General features: G+C 38.2%; 1 protein-coding gene across 2 annotated transcripts in view; it reads right to left on the bottom strand.

The window, feature by feature from the left end:
• The window catches only part of LOC102235480 (lysine-specific demethylase 4B-like), a 54,329-nt gene that overhangs the window by 5,340 nt on the left and 26,337 nt on the right, over positions 1 to 22,652 (bottom strand). The window contains exons 7-20 of one of the 2 annotated variants that reach the window (XM_023339812.1): positions 21,713 to 21,816; positions 20,027 to 20,164; positions 14,312 to 14,508; positions 13,945 to 14,213; positions 13,615 to 13,820; positions 12,452 to 12,575; positions 9,741 to 9,901; positions 9,453 to 9,651; positions 7,902 to 7,978; positions 7,666 to 7,721; positions 7,405 to 7,513; positions 4,322 to 4,528; positions 2,469 to 2,648; positions 1,658 to 1,777 (exon numbers count right to left, since the gene is read on the bottom strand). In XM_023339812.1, coding sequence (XP_023195580.1) covers positions 1,658 to 1,777; positions 2,469 to 2,648; positions 4,322 to 4,528; positions 7,405 to 7,513; positions 7,666 to 7,721; positions 7,902 to 7,978; positions 9,453 to 9,651; positions 9,741 to 9,901; positions 12,452 to 12,575; positions 13,615 to 13,820; positions 13,945 to 14,213; positions 14,312 to 14,508; positions 20,027 to 20,164; positions 21,713 to 21,816 — 2,147 coding nt within the window. The remainder of the gene's footprint in view (positions 1 to 1,657; positions 1,778 to 2,468; positions 2,649 to 4,321; positions 4,529 to 7,404; positions 7,514 to 7,665; positions 7,722 to 7,901; positions 7,979 to 9,452; positions 9,652 to 9,740; positions 9,902 to 12,451; positions 12,576 to 13,614; positions 13,821 to 13,944; positions 14,214 to 14,311; positions 14,509 to 20,026; positions 20,165 to 21,712; positions 21,817 to 22,652) is intronic. The other variant, XM_023339813.1, reaches the window with a different exon arrangement.

Raw genomic sequence — 22,652 nt, 5'->3', positions numbered from 1 at the left:
ACTTCCACGTTCCCCCACTTTATAGAGCCATTGCATCTTCCACAACACATCTTAAATTTATTGTTACTGAAGTATCACTGTTTGCAAAGAATGACCTGGAGTGCAATAAGTTAGAGTCTGAATGGATGGTCACTAAATAGCTAGCTGTGTCCTTAATATGTTTGGAGACATTTTAATGATGCATAAAAAGTTTGAGAAGGCCAATGGATCGGTTAGCTGTAACCAATAAGAGAGTACAGCCAAAACATCATGTCAAATCAGACACAAGCAACGCTCATTAAAATGCATTTGAAATGGAAATGATAAATGATTTTGTCCTTTAGAAGCTTGATAGACTTTATATGGATTCCACATTTCCTATTCTAAAGTAGAAAGACAATCTAGTTTCCAAACAGAGGAACACTCAATTTTTTGTGTAGTTATCTCAAACCATATTGTTGTCATAACTTTTGCCAATATTATTGCATGTCAAATGGACACTGCCCTCTTAGTACTGTGACATCAGCACTAAAAAGAATCCTATAACAAATCTAGACAGTGTTGCTTTTCAAAAAAATAGTGTGATAAATATTTTAAGTTGCTTGATTACCCAGTACTAAGAATATGACCCCAGGAAGTGGGTAAAAATCTTTTCTACAGACATTTAAAAACTTGCAATATGCAATAACCACAGAGGAGACTTATTATTTATAGATCACATGAGCTTAATCTACCAACTGGTTTGCGTAATGAAAGACCTGAATTTCTTATCAAGTCCCAGTGTATATTTGTGCACACAATACCATGTTATTTTAAATTTTTATATTCAGTTATAAGATTTCCAACTGAATATGAAGCCTAAGCGTAAATTCAAACTGGAAGACTCTCTAGCCCCACCTGCATTATAAAATCGGCAAGTCCCGCTCATCATTGTCAACCTATCAATGCTGGACCAAGCTACGTCACGGCCAATCACCGACCAACTCCAGTTGATAAGGATGGCATCTTCGTCTTTCCAGCTGCGCTCAACCCACCTCCGCCCCTTCTCCACCTCCGCTCTCCCGGCTCTCCAGGCACGCATCCTTCACCGACCTCCACCACCAGTGTCGGGCCCCGGGGGATAACATTCCTAACCAGCATCAGGAATGCTCATCCGAGCTTATTGCAATTCACAGCTCGATGTCCTCAGCCAGGGCCCGAGTGCCAAAGAACTTTAATTCATGTATGTCAATAAACCTTTTTAATCGCTGTCTGAACCTCTCCAGATTGAAATACTAGTTGCATATTCTATATGCAACTAGTATTTCAATATTCAAGTTTTTTATTCTTTTACTAGATCAGTGTCTCATCTGCCAACCAGAGGAAGTGTGGAGTTGGCACTCAGGGCATCACACAGCAATGGGTCAATCTCCAAACTTGACCTATAAATTCTCCAAAATGCATCTGTGAGACTTTACCCTTCACTTTATTTCTAATCTAAATGTGACTGTGCAACAATTCTCATGCAAGCATTTTTTGTTATAGTGATTGCTACAAATTCTGTGTAACCCCCCGTTCCTCTGTTCAGAAAGCAATATTTTAGACAGTCACCTACAAAACTTTTTGTCTCACTTAAACCAGCTAACTGCGATTTGTCTGTGCCTGAACAGATGACTCAGGTTAACAGATTTCCCCTCACCTGGTAGAGCTTGTGGACATGCTCTTTGACAAAGGAAGCATTCAGGTTTTCATCATCCGGTGTACCGACCACAATCGTCTCCCCTGCGTCAGGAGGACCGTTACGCAGGCAGTCGTGACTCTGGAAGAGGAAGGACAAAGATGAGAGAACAGGAAGACGAATATAGGAGAAAAGCATTGAATTATAGAATTCTGCATGATTTCGTTCATAGTTCTAGTTTTACATCTGCAAGGGTTATCCTTATTTCCAGGCACTTACAGCTTAGCAAAAAGTTTGAACTTCTGAAATTCAAGGATAGTATTTAGCATTTTAAATTAGATTACTTGTACTACATTATGAATTCAACCTCCCTAGAAGCAAGTTTCAATAATTAAATTTTATTAAAGTACTGTTTCTTGCCATCTTTAAACAGCAAATATTAAAGGTTATCTATATTTATAAAGCAGAATACATTTTCTATAACTTCAGCCATGACTCAGTTGCTAGGATATATTTGTAGGCTTTGAAATGAAAATACCATACAGACTATAATCATAAGAATAGCTGCTTGGATTTATGGAGGAGGGGTCCTCCAAATTTTCATATAAATATTTCAGACAAAGAACTTTTCTGAGTACTCAGTCTACCTTCTATAGCCTATACCAAGTGGTTTGTACATCTAAGAACAAAAAGAAAAAAATTAGATGGGGAATAAAAGTCTGCAAATACAAATATTTTTCCACATCCTTTTTTCTCTATAGTTATTCAGACCCAGTAAATATTGAGATCAAATTCCAGACTGCATAACAACCCTGTTGGTGAAAACACTCACCACTATATTCTCTGGGTGCACGTTGTCACAGTATGACCCTTCTTCAAAGTTGACCTCGTAGAACGTCTGCGTTGCAATGCCAATGATGGTGCAGTGGTAGTACCAACTGTCGGATTTACGCCCAATCACCTTGAGGCCCAGGCCTAGGCCCTGAGGAGCAGGTTTAGGGGCTGCCCGAGGCTTCAGACAAAAACAAGACAAGAGTCAGGACTGGGACTCAGCAAGAGCAATGTCTGGGTTATTCTATAATTATTAATCATGTTCCGTCACTGGCATATGAAACCAAATATGAGTATCCTTATATAGAAGAAAAAGTAATATTTAATGCAAGTATTTCAATATTATTTTTTAAAAGGAGTTTGAGATGGGTTTATCCAATTGACATGACACTGGCCCCGCCTCCTTGCAGAAGTAGAGCTGTCCTCTGACAGGCCAACAGTTATTATGAGTCATTTTTGCCTTATAAACCAACACTGAGGCAAAGATGGCAGGCAAGAAAATTCTCTAACTAGTCCTATGTCAGGTCTATGAGGTTATTAGCGGGAAATAATGGAGAAATCAACGATAAAACCCAAGAGGAAAAATGAAGGACACAAAGTGGTTGGATGTCAGTGTGAATGCTGTGGGACGCACTTTGCACGTACAAAATAGGTGAGTAATTTACTCGCCCATTATTATGACCCATTATTATTACCCTGTATTATGACTTAAATAATACAGGCTTATGAAAATCTGCCTTCAGGAAAATGCTTAGAAATAAACAGTAGTTTGAAACGGTGTTTAAATGCCAATATAGCAGTTAGCGCTGTCTGTTTTCATGCTGCCATAGAGCTACCGTTGGAATCTACACGCATAAAATCCAGCATAACTACCTTCACTTATTGATCTGGAAATTATTAGATGTTTAGCATTGTTGTTTTAATTTAACTGAGTTGTGTTTATTTGATGCTTAGCTGTCAGCCGTAAGTCGTTAGCACGGAGCCTGAGCAGTCAGCCGTGAGTCGTTAGCACGGAGCTATCAGTAAGTGTTGTTCGAAAAATTGGGTTGTTTACTATCAGTTACCTTCGTGGTGCTGACTAACTTGGTAGTTTCCATCCATCAGTTTCATTCAGCTGGACGTGAGATGGGCTGTAGTCCATGATCCATTTCTTGTGTTATTCCAGACTCCTTTTTGGTTTTGGAAATTTAATCAATTGTATTCCGTCCTCTACACGTTCTGGGTAATGGCCGTCGGGAATGAATATTACTGGGACCGTGATTATCTATTATTTTCCTCAAAATCTATACTGTCTATATTAACGGAGTGCTGTACTTGGAACGCTGATTGGTCAGTTGCTCTCAAGTGCCCTGAAATGATTGGGGGAGGACTGCTCTATGTCAGAATGGGGGCGGAGCCGGCGTCATGTCAATTCTGGGGTTATCTTTATTACAACTTTCTTATGCCTATTTCTCTGTTTATAATAACTATAAGGCGATTCAGTTATTTTACTTCCTGGACTAGCTACTTTCTTTGCTGGTCCATAAAATGTTTTTAGCTTCTTCTAAAATATTTGCCATATTTAGCACAGTATATTGGATGAGTGTGACCAAGTCAGATTTTTAGTACAATGTGGCTGTATGTTTGTGGCACGATTTACTACAAAATAAAAACAAAAGCAAAAAAAAGGCTAATAAAAGAAAAACATTGTATTGTACTTAAGTCTCAGAGGGCCAGATTTGTACCATTATTGAACTGCAGTCAGAGGCCACACAAAATAATTCCAAGGGCCATAAATGGCCCCCTGATCACACTTTGAACATCCCTGATTTACACCAACGTAGCAGAAAAAGTGAAAAATGCAAACACACTGACCTTATTCACCTTATTCACCATCTGGATGCCCTTTTTATGTTTGTGGCAGGTGACTGACACCACATAGGGCCAGTCTGCAGGCTTCATCACCACTCCCGCAATCTGGGCACATGTGACATGGAAAGAGGTGGCACAGTTCTCATGTGTGCACTGGATGCAGGCGCCGCGGTTTGGACTGGGGTTTGTTGTGTGGCAGAATACACATTTCTGTAAAGACAAAAAGCAAACACTGAAACTTCAGTTCATCTTTAAACATAAAGACATACTCTTTTCAATGCTGAAAACTCAAATTCTACCACCCATACTGATCAATTTTCCTCTTTCCTATCACTTTCTTTTAATACTCTCCATTTATACTTTATTTGCAGCTATTTTAATATTCTATATTTAAGACTAAACACTTGTTTGCAACTTTAAATCCTAACATATTAAAAAACATTTAATATGTTAGGTTATTAAGTTTTGTGTGATTGAAAAACCACTATTCCCCCTATCCAACATGATTCCTTCAAATCAGTCACAATGAAATAAGTATTTAGGATTAGAAGAAATGACTGGACATTCTGGCAAGGGACTACATAGCAGCAGGATGACCAGGAGACGAGGCAGTCACTTGAAACTCTCTTGCCAAACCTCCACTTCCGTGGGCACTGCGTACAAAATCTCTTGGACCAGAGTAATCTGCAGCACTACAATTACAAGCAAGTTAAATTATGAGCAAAGGACTGAAGGACTTTTGAAATAGTATCTCTGGTGACCTAAATAACATCAATTGAACTCATAAAACAAACTTTACTCAAAGAGAAGAGGCATTACATCATCTGTTTAGATATATGTTAATTAAATACCAACACTAAATTGGATCAGTTGAAAACATCTACAATCAGAAACATTCTGTCCTTTAAATTCCCTTTTCTGTCCCTGTTTTATATAGACCCTCCTTAAAAAAATAACTGAAAATTAAAATGACTGAGCAGCTGGAGAACACAACTAATCAATGAAAGAATACATTTTTTTTATCATCATGTCAATATTTCATTTTTGTTCCTGTGCAGGTCAGTTTGCCTCCTATGATTGCTACCAGCTAGCAGTTTTGAAACATCATGAAGACGGTGATATAAAAGCAAACAGCAAAACTCAGCAGCAACATTAATTGTGTTGCAGCTTGCTGCTGAATGTTCATATTAAGTCAGCAAATAAGACAGTTCACTATATATCTCTTTAAAAGTAAACTGCTGACTTTGGCTGCAAACAAGGCTATTCAATATCTATATAAAAATACATTTAAAGTGTGTGTTTTGTTGACTATGTGATTTTTGTGTCTTAAGTTTTTTGTAAGTTATGTCTCGAGAAAAAAATCCCCATGGGAAGCATGCCAACTACTTTGTCAACTGGACTACCAGGATCTGATAGTAACATTACTAACAACTTTGTCAAGATGTGATGTAATTGGTGTATATAAATTATAAACTATAAACCTATATAATTTTTCCCCCCCATCATAGTTTTGTTGGGAAAGATAGGCCACAATTACTGCAAAAAAGGCCCTTTGCTCCACTGAAATCTTATTATTTGGCAAAGGCATACATTTATTTACATATGACCTTCAGCAATCCCAAAGGGTTCCAGCGTCAAGACTTTATGTCACGCTTCAATGCTGGTTAAGACACAGAACTTTATTACAGTTTTCATCCTAATCATTTGGAACAGCTCTTTTTATAATGAAAATATATTCCTGCATCAGCTTGAAGGTGTTTCTGACATTTGTCATTGTCAGAATGAATAACAAATCAATATTTACATCAGTTTTGCCTTTATTAATATATATTTTCCATTTTCATCTTCAAAATCTCTACAGATCTGGAAACTTAATTAGTATTATAAAAGTAAAGGTGAACATAAATATGATATAAACAGCTTATGCCAAATCTTGCATGATCTAAACCTGCCTGTTGATTTACCCAGTTTTTACCAACATGCCACTGCTAAATTGAAAGTCCTTTTAGGTTGAACTAATTAAAGGAATAATTAATATAAAGATAAGTTGATGTTAATTTTTCTTTCATAGTTCTGGATTTTGCAGCTGAAGAAAAATTATGATTTGTTGATTATGATTTACAACTTCTTAACTATAAATACACTACTGTAGAATGTGAAAAATGTCATCAAATTTTGGCCAAAATCACATCTTTTTAGGATTTTTGCCATCCAACGACGGCCTATAAAATCCAACATAACAATGACAAATTTCCTGAGAGGCAAATGTTTAAGAGTAGAAGGGTGACACGGTGACAGGAGAACACAGCGCGATATAAACTGGTTCCATGGGTGCGTGCTCACATTTGATCAGACCAGTCATCCGAATCATTAGAGCGCACAGCTTCTGCTCAAAGCTTTTTAAGTAAAGACGGAAGAAACCTTCTCTGACAGCGCATCGATGCAAATGTCACCCAGCTTGTCTTTGATAGATTATTCAGAGAGAAGAGGAGGCTGAGAGGTGACATTATTTGTGCGTTTGTGATAATGTAGCAGCAAGCGCTCCGATCACTCGCCACAGAGCAGAGACTGCAAAAGAGGGACTGTAATAAAACAAAAGCAGTGAAAGGAAAGAACAAAATAAGTTGTGTTTAAAGATGCGGCAGCAATGGGGAAATTGCCTTCAACCCACGGGATCGATGCAGTTCATTTGGCGCAGTGAGAAATGACAGCTGATTATTCAGCCATTCCCCTCAGCATGTCTGTTTTACCCCACTTCTCAAAAAAAAAAAACAAAAAAAAAAAACTGCAATCTATCAATCCACCAGGAAAGGAAGCAGGGCAACAGAGAAAGTGACAGACACACAGGCAATGAACAGGAAAGAAAGCAATCCGCTTCAGAGTAGGAAAAGACTGGAGGAGCGCAGGAGGCCCTGGAGACTTTATAAGCGTACAGGAAAATCATCATGGCGAGCATCAATACAGAAAAGTTTTTACTTTCCCCAGAGATGGCTGGTAATATAAAGAAAGCTGAACTCTGCCTGTTTAATAATAAACTATGGTATGAAACTTGTGCAGACCTCGTATTTGTCTCCATCTGCACTTACCAAACTCTTGCGGGTTTCTGGGACAGCACTGACATCCACCGGCTCCCTGTCAATAGCGTTGACAAAGCGAGCTTCTGGCACACCGATGGCACAGATGACGTGGGCCCATCTGAAGATCAAATCAGACAGGAAAGAAAATTTTAAACAAAAAAACTGGATCTTCTAAGGACAAAATGTCAGATTCTTTTGCTATACATCCATCTTTCTGATTAGTTTAACATTTTAAATATATAAACTTACAAAAGGTCTTCAAGCACTCACCTGTTGTCTGTTGTCCTCTTCAATGCTCCTCCACGCAGGTTGCAGAGGCAGCATTCCTAGAACAACAGATACAGTCTTTAAAATCAAAGGTTTGAGCTGAAAAGCCCCAATTCGTTTAGAACACCTCACACTTCTCTGGATATTTCTTGAACATGCATGATGACTTAACACATTAGTGAAGTAAATTAGCCATTATTCTCCATCTGTGTGTGAACATCAGCTAAGTGTTTACTCACCACTACCCAGGCCTCTGCTGTACACCTGGCGCAGGTCCAGGAATTCCTGACAGACTCTGGCTTCAAACCGTAACAACCTATAAGAGAGGAGATGATGATTATTTTAACCAGTTCCCTTAAGACATATCTTGAATTTTGTATCCGTGGGTCTGTACAACACAGAGCAGTCTAAAGGCCACCTTTCCTTCTATTCTCTGCTATTACACATTTGAACACCAAACCTCCTTGCTAAGCAATCGTTTTTCTTGTTAATAAATAGCCCAATTTTCTCACTCCAATCCCCAATTTGAGGTTACCAGCAAACAGACCAGCAGATTTATACAACACCAGGACATGTTTAAATGATTTTTAGTTGAATGTTCAGCCCAGAACACTGAGGAACAAAAAGTATGGGAATGCACAACTGGCATTTTTGACAGGAGCTCTTTCTGCTTCATGTCTTCCTATCAATAGCAGCGCTGTTTCAGCAGCTCTTCCCAGGATGACTAACGAACTGGCCTTGAAGGTGTGTTCCAGGTTTAGGGATAATAAGAACCCAGGAGGGTTAATGTGTGTTGTGGACTTTGTGTATATGTGTTAGTGATGTGATTTATGAGTTTGTTAGTTTGGGTTGGTACAAAACACAGTCCATCAGGATTTCAAGAAACTCACATTATTCATTTGAAACCTATTTTTTTCCATACTAGAAGGAGATTTTTTAAAATATGTATGACTACACAATGAGTATTAATTTTTAATTAGCACATTTACAGTTACGGTGACAGAATGTAATACAAAGAGGTAGCAAACAACCTTTCCTTCTCCTTGGACAGAAAGCTTTATTGCAATATTATTTTAATTAACCACAATCAGTACAAAAATACCTATTTTTTAACAGTCCCAAAGCTAATAGTTTCAGGAAGTTAAATACAAAATTATTTTACAGAATTATATTACAAATATATTTTTTAATCAAAACTTAAATTATGAAAAATAAATATGACTGCTTATAAAATGCATTTATCATGCTGACTGACATGAGGTATTGATAACTCAAATTAACATGATATTTTTATGATTCCAGCATGTAAATCCAAGTACTTTTATACATACAGTACAGACCAAACGTTTGGACACACCTTCTCATTGAATTCAATGAGAAGGTGTGTCCAAACGTTTGGTCTGTACTGTAGGTCACACAACTTCAGTGCATTCTGAACATGCAGTCACCTGCATAATGTTTACTTAAACAGCTTGAGTTTCTGTCTTCAACCCAAACCTTTTTCAAATTACACTTTCTTGTGACTGGTTATGAAAAATATAACAGAAATGTTTTGATTGTAATAATCAATAATAATTTAATAACTAGTTTTATCTAACTAAACATAACTCAGTTTGAATGTTTATATGATTTATTAAGGCACAAAAATTAAGGATCTGAAAAATGTAAACAGTATTTCATTCAAATCCTAAATCATATTAGCTTGTTAGGGTGAAAGAAGCTCCTTTCATGGTATTCTAACATACTTATAATTGCCTATTATACTGTTTATTAATTAGCTTAGTACTTACTGGCATGAACTTGCATGGCGCAACATTTACACTTGATCAAAAGACTGGTTCCATCTTCCCCGATGTGGTAATTTGTGGGTGGTGGTTCTGTGTTGACTGCTCCTACACTGAAGCACATCTCTGGGACCAGTGGTTGAGTTGAAATACCATGTCGAGGTAGGGAGGTTTCAGGGGTCAAACTGATAACATCTCTGTTTGGCTTGAATGGAGGGGAAATGAGATATTAAATTTCTGAGTAATCACGTGTGTCCTACAAAAAAGTGTGTATGCAGCAGTGCGTGTTTCTACCTTCACGTAAGAACAGAAAAGTGAACAGACAGCACAATATGGTTCAAGTCCAGCCACGGCAGCATTGAAAGACTTCTCAGCCAAAAAGTTCGGGGAGTGATTCCGCCATAAATGTTCCTGTTTCTTCATGCTGCTATCCATTGGCATTTGAGAGGACAGCTCTGTGGACAAAGACACAAAAAAGCATTAGTAAAAACCCATATTATTCAGTAAATCACTATTTTGTCATCTGATGCGTTAAGCTTCTTCCCGACTAACTTCCCACTCTGAGAGGTAAATACTCAACTAGCTCTCCATCCAACTCCTCTTCCTTTCATAAATTAATGTGACTGAGTCAACAGTTAACTAGGATTCACAGACCACACTCAATAGCAGTCGTTCACTCTCTATTTTGCAGCTTGCTCTTGACTCTGAGCCAGGTACTACTTAATGACTCATATGAAGCCCCAGTGTGTTGTTTTACTAATTTTAGGCTTAAGGCAACCTTTAAAAACCTTCCATAGATTTACGAACCAGGCACCAAGGCAATTTTACTGCCATTGTAAAACTTAGGATTAAAGGTGACTTAAATAATTGAAGGCCCACAACTATGCCAAGACTTTATATGGTACTTTAATTAGTAATGCTTTGCAAGGGTCAGAACAGCTTAATTCAGCAGCCTAGAATATTCAGATAAAAAAAACAAACTAAATCAATTTAATCAAACCTGACTTTCCCCAACTCTGAAACTGAAGGATTCTAAGTGGAGGCTTCGAGAGATGGAATGGCTTCCCTACTCTAGACAAATCAGATCTTCTGGAAAATTATTTGATAGTTTCTTGGACAGCCGACAGGCTGCGTAAAGTCTTTTTTCCCTCTGAGTGGATAGCTAGTTTCTCACTGACCACATTTTTTTGCTTTTGATGTCGAGCTTTGAGCCTCATCTGATAAGGGTTGTCTGATCTGGAGCCACAGCGTTGGGAGCTCAGGGGTTGAATCCTTCTCACAAGGCAAAGTTTTCAGCCTAATGATGGCCCCGGGTCTTCTTCTATTGTAGGGTTTGTTGTCCATTTTGATCTTTACTTGACTTCCTGCCTGAAGATTACAATTGGACTTTCCTCCTTCCTCATGCTGTTTTCTGAAGTTTTCCACCATACAGAATTGCTTCATTGGTTAGTTATGTTGCCAGACTGTCTTGGGTAAATAATGATGTCAGCTTCCCCATCATGTATGCACAAAGAAAGTGCATAATCTTATACCTTTCACACACTTAGACCATCTGTGGACACCTCCCCTTACTAAGGCCAGCTCCTTATCTGTTTTGACTGCCTCCATGCTAGCAGTCAACAAAAGTGAACAAAATCTCTATTCCTTCACAGAGTTTATAATTTCTTCAAATTCATCATCAAAAATTACAACTTATTTAGCTAAAAATATATAATTATTAGAATGTCTGATTTAACAAGTAAAAATGCCTCATATTGAAACCAGCTTGATTTAATATAAGGGTATTTATTTAAATACCCGTATATCTAAATAAATACCCTTTTAAAGCAAGAATAATTTTTACCATTTGAAATTACATTCATAAAACTATGTTAGTATCTGCTTTTTGTCTTTTTCTCCAAAGTGTTTATACTTTATATTTGTTTTATCATATTATGCATGGAAACAAAAGGATGGTCTCGCCTATTTTTGACAGTCCCAACTGTGCAAAGACCCATTTTTTAAAACTACTTATAAAGCATTTTTAAAGGATATCTGGAGGGAAGTCTTGAAAAGAAACAGCAATAAGCTCGAAGGCAACACTGTAGTCAGTCCTTATATAATTGGTGATGAACACAAACAGCACAAGCATCAATAATTTGCCACTCCGGGTCAGAATCAATATCGCGGCGTAGCCCTTGAGCTACTGATCCACTTTGTTTTGTTGGGCTTGGACAGAAGTCAGGCAGATCTTTTCACAAGATTTCCCCTTAAACTGTTGTCTATTTTCCCAAGACTGCTCCTCCTCCTCATTCTTTCCCACCATCCAGCCCTCTGAAGGACAGACTGAGTGTAGTCCCCGGCCACACAAGTTAAAGTGACTTTGAAAGCAGGTAATTGGAAGTCATGATCCCTGGATCAATAAGTGTCAGTCAGAAAATGAAAAGAGAAAAAATGGGGGAGAGTAGGAAAAAGAAGCCTTGCCATCTTGATTTCATTTATTCCAACAGGGAACTTTAGTCCAGCTTGTTTTTCTTTCCTCAGATCAATAAAACAAATAAAAATTGTGTTGTCTTCACTTTGAGCACTTTGATGGAGATAATTACTACAGGGATGAATAACAGGAGGGAATTCTGTTATTCATTAAAACAAACAAAAATTGTTTGTTTTAGGTCATAAGTAATTTTTCCAAATCTGAATGTTATTTTATTGCAGCTTTTTTATAAGATCCCTTTAAGACCAAATTTTAAATGGCAATTTATAGGTAGCATACATTTATAACAAGTCTGCTTCTTTTTAACCGTTTCTTTAACTGTTTGTATGACCTGAAAAAAAGTATTCACTTAGCCTTTTGTAGCTGTAGTTAAGATTTATGTGAAGTTCATTGTATTTTCACCCTGTTCAAATTTAGATGAAAATGCAATGCTCCATCCTCATCTCTAAACCATCTGTTTACTTAAATAGTCCCTTATTTCTTCTGTGCAATCTTCCGACAGCACAGAAGAAAGAAAAAAAAAATCACACACCTTTCTCAGTGGTCGGGTCTTGTTTGACGATGGACAGAGGTGAGCGCATGGGTGGTTTACTAAGAGGATGGCGCCGACTTTTCTTCACCTCCTTTGGCATTTTCATCTTAGTGAAGGTCAGCTGCTAAAGTAATAATAATAACACATTCTTTAAGTTTTCAGTATTGTTGAATTTAACAACACAGTTGCCCTGGGTCATTTGCTGCACGTCTTTCCTCTCGCTATTCCATTTCCTGCCAAGTCACTGCTAAATAAAGGCCACTGGTGTATAAAAAATATTTTTTTAAAAATCTAATTATTCAAAGGTTGTTCCAGGATTCCTTTCTTGTAATAAATTTCTTTGTTAGCGAGTAAGCCTACAATTATTTTGATACTACTAGTATTTGTCCTCAACCATGTCAGATGAAAAATACAGTCCAAAGCAGGATATGTACAGGTGTTCGGATTGCCTTTTGTCAGAAATAAACAAATTAAACTACCATCCAAAGCATTCCAGACCAAACAAGAATGGTAAGAATGGTTGGTGATGATGACCTTCAGGAGACTGAAGACCTTACTCTTTTTAATTAGTAATGAGCAATCCACGGTTTGGATTAACATTGATGTTGCAGTAGTGGAATAAGGCAAACCAGATGGTCATATAATAGTATGTTTATAGCAAGCTGTTTGATAACTTGTTTCATCTGTCCTTGATATCCAGCCTCAGCCTAGCATGAATCACTATACCTCCAGCTTAGCCAGCCATCTATGGTTAAAAAAACTATATACAAGTTAAAGAAAATTGCAGCATGAATTTTCATATCAGGTGAAGTTATTCAGTCGAGCAGTGCCTCTTGTTTTGTATTTTAAGTCGAAATTAAAAAGGGAAAAAAAAAACGTTTCTAAACTGTATTCACGTTTATCCTAGAACAAGTTTTTTACTGTAAACAGGACCAACTTTTTTTATCAAGTATCACAATAGTTTGTCCTTGTTTCTGTAAGTGGTTATTTTCCATTAAAAAGACTTGAAAACAAACCAAGAAATTGCATTTCATAGGGAACACACTGAACAATGACTTTTGTGTATCATTTCATCTTAATTAAGTCGTAATTACTGCCTTTAAGATCATGCAGAATCAATATGTGTATTTAGACATTACAGTTTTATGCATGACTGTTTTTACCTGAGCAGTGTTTATTTCCATGCTCATGTCTTCGTTCTTAACCGACGTTATACCCACGTTCCTATTGGCAGATTTAGCAAACTGCTCAAATGCTTCTTCAAATCCAGATATAGGCCCTTGAATGTTAGACATCCTCTTTTGCTTTTTCAGCTTCTTCTTCTCAATGTCCTCCATGAAGTTTGGTGGCTTGATATCAAGTTCTTGCTCTAACAAAGACAATTAAGAAAGGTGCATGGTTAAGGTAATGTTGGGGATTTAAAACCACTGTTGGTTTTAATGAAATCATTTTTTATTATAATTCTAGTTTGGAATATAATAGTCTCATCTAACCTTCTGCTAATGGGGTGTGCAATGCTTTCACAGGACTGTCTGCTGCCTTTGCAGCGGCCTCGGCAGCCTTCTGTTCCTCACGTTCCATGGCCTCCAATGCCAACATGGCTTCCCTGGCTAAACGCTCTTCCCTTTCCTGTTTGCGCTGAGCCTCGCGCTCCTCCACCTGACGCTGATACTCAGCTGCATTCAACTCAATTCCCTCTTCCGCCAGCACCTTCACCTCCTCAAGCTTAAGGCGCCGAACCTGCTTCATCTTGTGCATTGCTCTGATGTGCAGAGAACACAGGTAATTATAAATATTGGGTAATAATAAGCAGATCTTTGTATAGGAAGTCTCATAAAAGATACATTTTGGTCCTCTTACTTCTGCAGCAGGTTTTGCCGGTAGGTGATCCTGTGCTGCCTCCAGCTCTCCAGTTCAGGACTGGACAACTCTGTAGCCTTCAGATGATCCAGGACTGTGATGTCTTTGCCTTGTTTCCATAGCTCGTAGCGACTCGGTTGCAGGCAGCGAACAAACACATCCATTGAGATTTTCACCATGTCCTTCCGGCAGGAACACTGCAGGGAAAAAAAAAACAAGACAAAAATTAAAACAAATGCACAGAGAGAACTTTGTTAGAGCAGACAAATGCTGCAGGTAAAAAATGATGCAAACTCTCTGTAATAAATGTTTAAGAAGCTCCTAACCTGTGAATAAATGCCACTCTGGTGTTTTCAGTCAAACTACAGATGTTTGACTGAAATCCCAGAGCAGCAAGATTATAAATGTGTTGGGGCACAAATTATGCAGAACTCTTCTTTTCTCTCTTTCCATCAGATTAATTATGGTGCAATTGATGCATCTTGCCTTGAGCCTAGAAAGGCAATATCCAAGCTTTAATCACGCAGAATTAACAGATTTATAGTCAGAATGATTTCTGAGAGCAATTTATCGTTTTAAAGGTCAAAATGACACTGCATATGGGATTTAAAATATCAGGATGGTAAATCAGTAAACATGCAGTGCCTTGTAAAAGTATTCACACCTCTTGAACTTTCGCATTTTGTCACATTCCAACCACCAACTTCAATCTTTTTTATTTATCAGAATTGGAAGAGAGCATCTGGACATAAATTTTCAGTCCAGGTGTCCAGATAGTCCCAATCTATTGATTTCAAAATAGATTGGGACTCTGCCAAAAATCAAGTCTTTTTCACCTTCTAACAAGTTATCTTCTAGGACTCCCATGTATTTTGCTAAAATTGTGTCCAGAAAAACATGCCAGTATCATCTGACCAGAGATGAGGCAGAATCACATCTCTGGTCCTTCACATATTTGCGGTGTCCCTTGAATAACTTGTGGTAAACTAGCCTTGTTCAAGCTTTTGTCTTGCCATTCTTCCATTAAGGCCAGTTCTGGAATGACTAATGCTTGTCCCGTCAACAGATTCTCCCACCTGCGCTGTAAATCTCCACAGCTGCTTCAAAGTTACAATGAGTTTCTTCTGATTAATGCTCTTCTTGCCCCACATGTCAGTTGGCCATGTCCTGGTAGGTTTGCACTTGTGCCATTCTCTTATATTCATTTAGGGAAGATAGAACAACATGTTGAAAACTAGAAATGTTGCTTTAAAATTTCACCCTGTCTTCTCTGATACTTTCTCCTTCACTTGTCTGGCATTTTTTTGGTGTTCATGATGTTGTTTGGATTATTTTTAAAACAACATTTATTACCTTGAGATGGACTCCCATTTGCAAATTTCAAACTTGTAAAAGCAATTGCACTATAATTTAACTAGGGGTATCAGAGTTATGGGGGTTGAATACCAATGCATGAGAGTTTTTGAAAACCTTGTATCCTTTTCTGTTACCCTTCCAATTATGCACCACTACTCAATTATATTGAGAATTGAGAGTGCAACATGACACAATGTAAAAAGGTTTATGAGATATGAATATGTTTGTAAGGCACTGTACTTCAGTGGAAAGAAAAAGTGTGACAGACGCATCTGTTCACACTTCAAAATGTCTCCACATCCGTCAATGACAACATTGAACTCTGTGAATCATTCTATTGAGTGAAGTAGGCAGCAGCTGTGTAATGTAGCAAAAGCACAGAAATTACAAAACAAAACCGCAGAAAAAAAAGAAGAAAAGTCCAGAAAGATGTGAAATAAAAACAGCAGTGATTCAACTAACAAAAATGAGGGTAGGATAGATGGAGGGAGGGGGTGAAATGTTTTCTTTTTTGCTTTGCTTGCTGTATTACATTCTGGCCCCCCATCAGTCTGTGAGCTGTACTCAGAGCCTTATGTTCAATTATGGGAAAACACAACAGCTCAAACAGCCACAGCAAAACAATATCCAGCCAACATCTCATCTTGGCACCACTTGACAGGCGGAAACATTAAAATATGGTATTGGGTGGAGAGCGCAGGATTGGAAAGGGGCGGGGGGTGCTGTGAGGGATTAGTGCATCTGACTGTAGCCATCATGAAACATTCAAAGAAGTGTACCAAAATGTGCTACTTGTCTTTGTGTACAGCAAGTTGTTATTTTTATAAAACGGTTTAAAGTTAACAGCCAGTGCCAGTATTTTCAAGGCCCAAGAAAAATACATTTCATTGTCTAATAAGTACTAAACACATTTCAAGATGCCCAAGACTTGAGATTACAAACGTGCCGAGGCAGACAGTCAATAAACCACTTGACTCCTAATGGAGCTAAATTGTTTACTCAAAAGTAAACAGGAAGCCTGAGGCCTTTTAATGGACCCTTGAACTCAATGATATGCAATAAACTCTGATTTGTCTGTTGTGACCCACTGAGACCACAAAACTAAGATTATCTAATTCGGTATTATATAAAGGAGGACCTCATACTAATAAATTCAAAAAGTATTCACAGGTCTTGATTTTTTTTCCATATGTGATACTACAGTCACAAACATATATCTATTTCACTGGGTATTATGACCAACACAAAGTGGAGCAGTGAAATAGTAGAAAGTTGTAAATGCTTTTACAAATATAAAAAGTGACATTCATTTTCAAGCTGTCTTGCTTTACTCCAATAGTTCTACATTTTACAATCTTTAAAGATCCCACCGCTACAACAGTAAAATACATGAGCACAACAACAGAATAAATTTTCACAAAATACTACTAGATGTCAGTTTGCATCATTTATGATGATCCTGTATACATACAAAATGCAGATTTAATTCAAAAATCAAGTTTTCTCACTCAAGTAGGAGTAGTGCATTGGTCAAGGCAGACAGAGTGACAGTGATGTCTGTAAAAGATTAATTTTGGAAGTTGAGAACTACTGTATTTTGTATGATACCACTGATCCTTTTTAATCACTGGCTTTATAGCACAATCTCTCATTTCCCATGTATGCCTCTCTGAGCACCTTTGAGGTTCCCAGCATGGCAGAAGTCCATGCAGTGTAAATCTGATTAAAACATCTCTGGTCTGCTGGCGAAGTGGACAGCCAAGTAGAGAAGCATACAGTGTAAATCTGTATGTTTCTCAATGTCAGCTCCATGGATGTTCATCAGTCTGGTGGAAATCCACCACTAGTTCCTTGGTTTTCCTCAAGGAACTATAGTTCTGCTCACACTAGTCCACCAGTCAACCTTGCCTGAGATGAGGCTGACTATGACAGTCATCTGAGAATTTTTGCAGATGGCAGAATGGGGAGTTGATGGAAGTCTGCAGTGCAGAGGGTGAAGAGGAACCAGGCCACTACAATTCCCTGTGGGCCCCCATATGAATGCCATATCTTTTATCTTGTAAAATCCTTTCAAAACCAATGTGTCATTTTTATTCCTCTTCACTACTATCAAGTAAGTTCTGTTGGTTTATCAAAAAAAAAAATTCTAATAAAAAAACACAAAATAATAGTTTGTGGTTGTAAAGTGGCAAAAATGTTCAAGTAGAAAACTTCCAAGTTATATGAATGTTTTTGCCAACATAGCTCAAGAAAAACTGAAAGACAGAAAAAAAAAATTCTTGTCAGACCGAGATAACTTCGCAACTAAACTCGCTAATAAACCGAGGTTCACTCTCCAAAGAAAAAAGGCCAGCAATTTCTTCTGGAGAATGATTTCAGCTCCTCTCTCAGACAGGAAAGAAAAATAATTACCATGACTTCTTTGAGGAGCGGCAGCAAACAGTGACCGAGCACCAAACGAACAGAAAAGAGGCTTTCACTAAAAATCCAGCCAACTCAGAAGACAAAGTGTTTATACTCGGCAGCATGTGACAGACGACCACCATAATCTTAAGGATTATTTTAACCAGCTGCGCTGCTGTCAACCATTCTCACTAATGAACTTCCACAGTTTATAAAACCTACAGTTATTACTTTTGTAAAGCTATTTGTCTTTATTTCTTCTGCAACCTATACACATAAGGAACATTTTAAAATTTTGAATAAGATTTTTTAAACTATGGTGAAACCACAAAAGCTATTTTTATGCCATTTATACCTGTACATTCATGTTGATCGGACAAGCAGTGAAATAACTGTCAAATTCCCCCCCAAAAATAAATAAATAAATAAATACAATAGTTGGTGGCTAATGTGCAGATTGGAAGGTTGAGAGGACAGTTAATTAAAACTGCACTGTCTCCTAAAGAACAGAGGTACATGCAAACGCAGCATGCGAAAACTGCTGACAGCATTCCCGCTTTGACCGCAGGTGTGTGTGTGTCTTCTCTCAGTAAGTCAAGCAGATGGATCAGCAGTTGAGGAGGCTGTATTTAATAAGAGTGGGACATGAAGCACAGTCTGGCTCCCCATTTTTCCCTTCTCTGTGGTTTGCTGGCAGACCCAAAACTGTGACAAATTTCATACCGCGACCCATCGCTCACTGTCCTGTTCACTGCTGACAGAATAGGGCTCAGTCTGAAAAAAATAAAATAAAAGGGTGAGGGGCCAAGACAGCCAAAACAAGTTGTTGGATGACTGGCTGAATCAAAGAGAAAACGGTGGAGGCATTCAGAGAAAGGGCGAAAGAGAGGCTCAGTTTTTACTACTCAGTAATGTGGGCGAACTGAACACAGTTCAATCTAACACTTATTTAAAGTTCAAGTTTATTTATATAGCACATTTAAAACAACTGAGTGCTGTGCATGTCTTTCCTGCTGTAGTCAAAGCCATTTACTCATAATATTATATTTTGTCAACAAGAACCTTAATGAGAATATTGATACCAACTTTTTTTAGGATGGAAATACACTGAACTTTCTGGGAGACTTTTGCGCAGGCTGCATTTCAACATTTCTCTGGCTCCATGTGCTGCACTGTAAATTTGTAAGCCTAGTTTAGCAGAGCAGAAAAGACCCCTCTTCTTGATCAAACTGACAAAGTGAGCTGGAGATGCTCCCCTGAGCACTGGAGCCTGGGCTACTGGTTCTTAAATTACAAGCGGTCACATGGGTAAAGTAGGAAGGCTGGAAATGAGAAGGAGTAGGAAGGGAGGGAGATGTACTTCTGCAAACTGGCACCTCATAAATCTGACATGCAGCCAAGTAGAGAGAAATACAGAGAGGAAAAACACACACACACATTGAAAGAGAAAAGAGAGGGAGGAGTGAACAGCAAAATGAAATGTATAGAAAAGAGATGAGTGCAGAGGGACTTTATTCCACAGGACATTGTAGTTGGACTCCCTTTCACAAACCTACCCATGCCCTGTCAATTTCATGCTCAACAGCCCACAGGCAAAGAGGCAGTTTGCGTCAGCGCAAGGATTCAAGTGTACAGTCGGTGTCAAGAACAGATGGTGTGCAGCAGAGAACTAGACTCTACTTTTATATATCGATGTAATCCATGTCTCTATCCGTTAAGAAGAAAAAAAACTGCTGAATCACATCAAAATCAATTTTATTTCAAATCTTCATTCGCCTAGAGAAGTGTTATGATTAAGACATGAGCATTCAAAGGGTCAACCTATTCCTTAAACATGTCAACCTTAATTTCAATTACATGACTGTTATCAAAACTCTGAAAATACAAAGTCTCCCATGAACAAAGACACTTTGAACATAACTTCAAAGAGTAAATATCTGGTCTGTCTCATCTTACCAGTGCGGCGTTCTTTCCATAGTCGACCCAACGTAGAGTTGCAAAGTTTGTGGACTCAGCACAGTTGAAGCCGTGGTTGAAGCCAGCGTGGTAGCCATATGGAAATGTAATCATAAACTCCCCTTCATTCTGAGTTATCTGTTGAGGTACAAAATACAAACAAGAAATGAAATGCAGTTCAAATGTAGAAGTCAAATAAATTCTTGGAAAGGACATCTATGCAAATTAGTAGTGATCAGACCTTTACCATCCAACTGTTTAAGCTATTTGTTACAACCGTTGAAACAAAATAACTGATAGCTAAAACATTTTTTTACAAAGTGTTCCCTGTTCCTTGTAGAAGAGGTACTTTTGAACCAAAAGATGGACTATTACAATTTCTCCATTGAAACATATTCTCCTACGCTTTATTTGATATGTACGAAATTATAAAAATGCACTCAGGTAAAGAGTTTTCTGTGGTTATAAAAAAGAAAAAGTGGAATATTTAAATTTTATGCATTTAAAAGGTGTGGAAAGAATGGGTATTGAGCAGTTGATCTATCATTCGCTGGGTCAATCAGTAGAAAATTGGGCTATTGTCGTCACTGGCTAGTGATTACTATCTAATCCATAATTTATAACAGTTAAATTTTAAGGTTAAAATTTTTTAGATAACCAAAAAGTGTAAAACATTTGATTATTACCTATCAATCTCAGTGAAAAACAGTCAAAGTTTTAGAGACAATTAAGGAGTTTGGCTCCTGAAAAATGTTTCTTCCTCCAGTCGAACTTAACTGCATCTCCCAGAGTTTAACATCTTCCTACAAGCTCCGTGTTATTCTGACATTGCTTAAGAATATGCGAACATCTTAATTTCATTTTTTTTTGCATATTGCCCTGAAACCTACGCCCTGCATGTGCAACTGCGAATCCCGTCGTCTTTGAGAAACTTGCCTGTCTGCAATCAAGAGACACATCAAGCCAGACGGATATACAGGCATGGGTAGGGAAGCTGAAAGCGAGACATTAACTTCCTCAGCTAACAGTAATGGTTCACATATCAAACCAACAAATCCCTCTTCACTCTGGCAAGAAGAGAGGAGAGTTTTATTTTTACACATGAATTGGGAAAAGTTCACCGGCAGGTGTGCAGAATGCAACATGTTCACTGTGATAATGACGTCCTCAGGGGGGAGTGCTGGGAGAAGTTAAGTGGAGGGGGTCTTATGCTGGCTGTGGGGAACTTTGGATGTCTGCCCTGTGCCCCCCCTTCAGTTTCTCATTAATTTTTGCACTGTGGAGGTTTGTGCTGCAACAGAAAGGTGAAAAGATGGCAATTCATTTTTTGTGACAGGGACCGATGACGATCTTTACTCATGGCTGCGTCAACGCTGGGTCATTTGAAACAAGCCCAACCTCCTCTGTAATTTATGGATGACCCAGGAAAGGGTGAGAAAAGATAACTTTACTGACACTCTCTTAATTTTGATATTTCAAACTTAATTAATTCTCTTGTGCCAACCACTAGAGCCAGGCCAAAAATGAATTAATGACCATCAATAGAGGCTGCCAATCAATACGTCTTTAAGTGCCTGTCTTTTGACGCAATTTACTGGCTGAATTAAGCCACAAATGCTTCTAGATAAACAAATTGATCATGCTGATCAATAAAATGTCAGCTTATGTTGTGTATGCGCCACTCACCCTGTCAAAGGGAATGCCATATTTCTTCAGGATGGATGGAGATAACAGTGTCATCTTGTGACGGAGGAAGGCGTCGCAGCCTTGGGAGCTGCCAGGGAAGAAACCTGAAAGGATTGACAGAGAGCATGTGGCACTTCAGGAAGGTGAAGGAAGCAATGTTCAGATCTGCTACTAACATGCAACCTGGCTGGGTCAGATTAGGTTGATGGCCATGAGCAGTAAAACTGATGTTCAGGTATCTACCAGTGTGTGACAGACCTGGGCCTGACTGGGTTTTGTGGTGTCCCTAAACATCCTCAGCTATTTTCTTTTAACTAACAGTGGAAAATTGGCTTTAAATGATGACAATGATCCTGAAAACACATCAATACTGGCTTTGGAATGGATGCAGCAGGCTAAGGATATATTTTTCATGTCCCTGTCAAGAAGCCAACTAATTTTAAATGAACTCTGCCAATTTTAGCCAAAGCGAGGGGTAAAAGTTCCCACCAAAAGCTTATTGATGGCAACTAAAAGTGTGCAATTTCTCTATAACCTGCTAAGGCACATTTATCTACAGATTAATATAAGTGAAAGTATATATTTGAGAAAATCTGCAACAAATCAAAGTAGGGCTGCACGATAATAGTATTATTTGCATCGGTCCAAAAAGTGAAACTAGGCTGATATTAACAACTGATGTTCCCGTTTGTTGCCATGTTTCTGGGTGAGTTTGTTCATATGTTCTTTGTTTGGTCATGTCACAGTGACGCACAGGATTGTGAAGTGCTGAACTGAAGCAGAGAAGCAATGTCAGTGGTGTGGTCACTTTTTCAAGTTGTTGAAAGTGTGGGGAAATATGTACAATACTGGTAAACATCCGTTATCAGTCATTACAATGATAATAGCGGAAATCAGCCCATGTAATTGAAGCTGTGTCTTTCACATTACTCCAACATGG

Source organism: Xiphophorus maculatus, chromosome 9 (genome assembly GCF_002775205.1).
Source record: "Xiphophorus maculatus strain JP 163 A chromosome 9, X_maculatus-5.0-male, whole genome shotgun sequence".
In the NCBI taxonomy this organism is placed as follows: domain Eukaryota; kingdom Metazoa; phylum Chordata; class Actinopteri; order Cyprinodontiformes; family Poeciliidae; genus Xiphophorus; species Xiphophorus maculatus.
The sequence above is the reverse complement of the archived record's forward strand: the minus strand, read 5'-3'. Positions and strand labels throughout refer to the sequence as shown.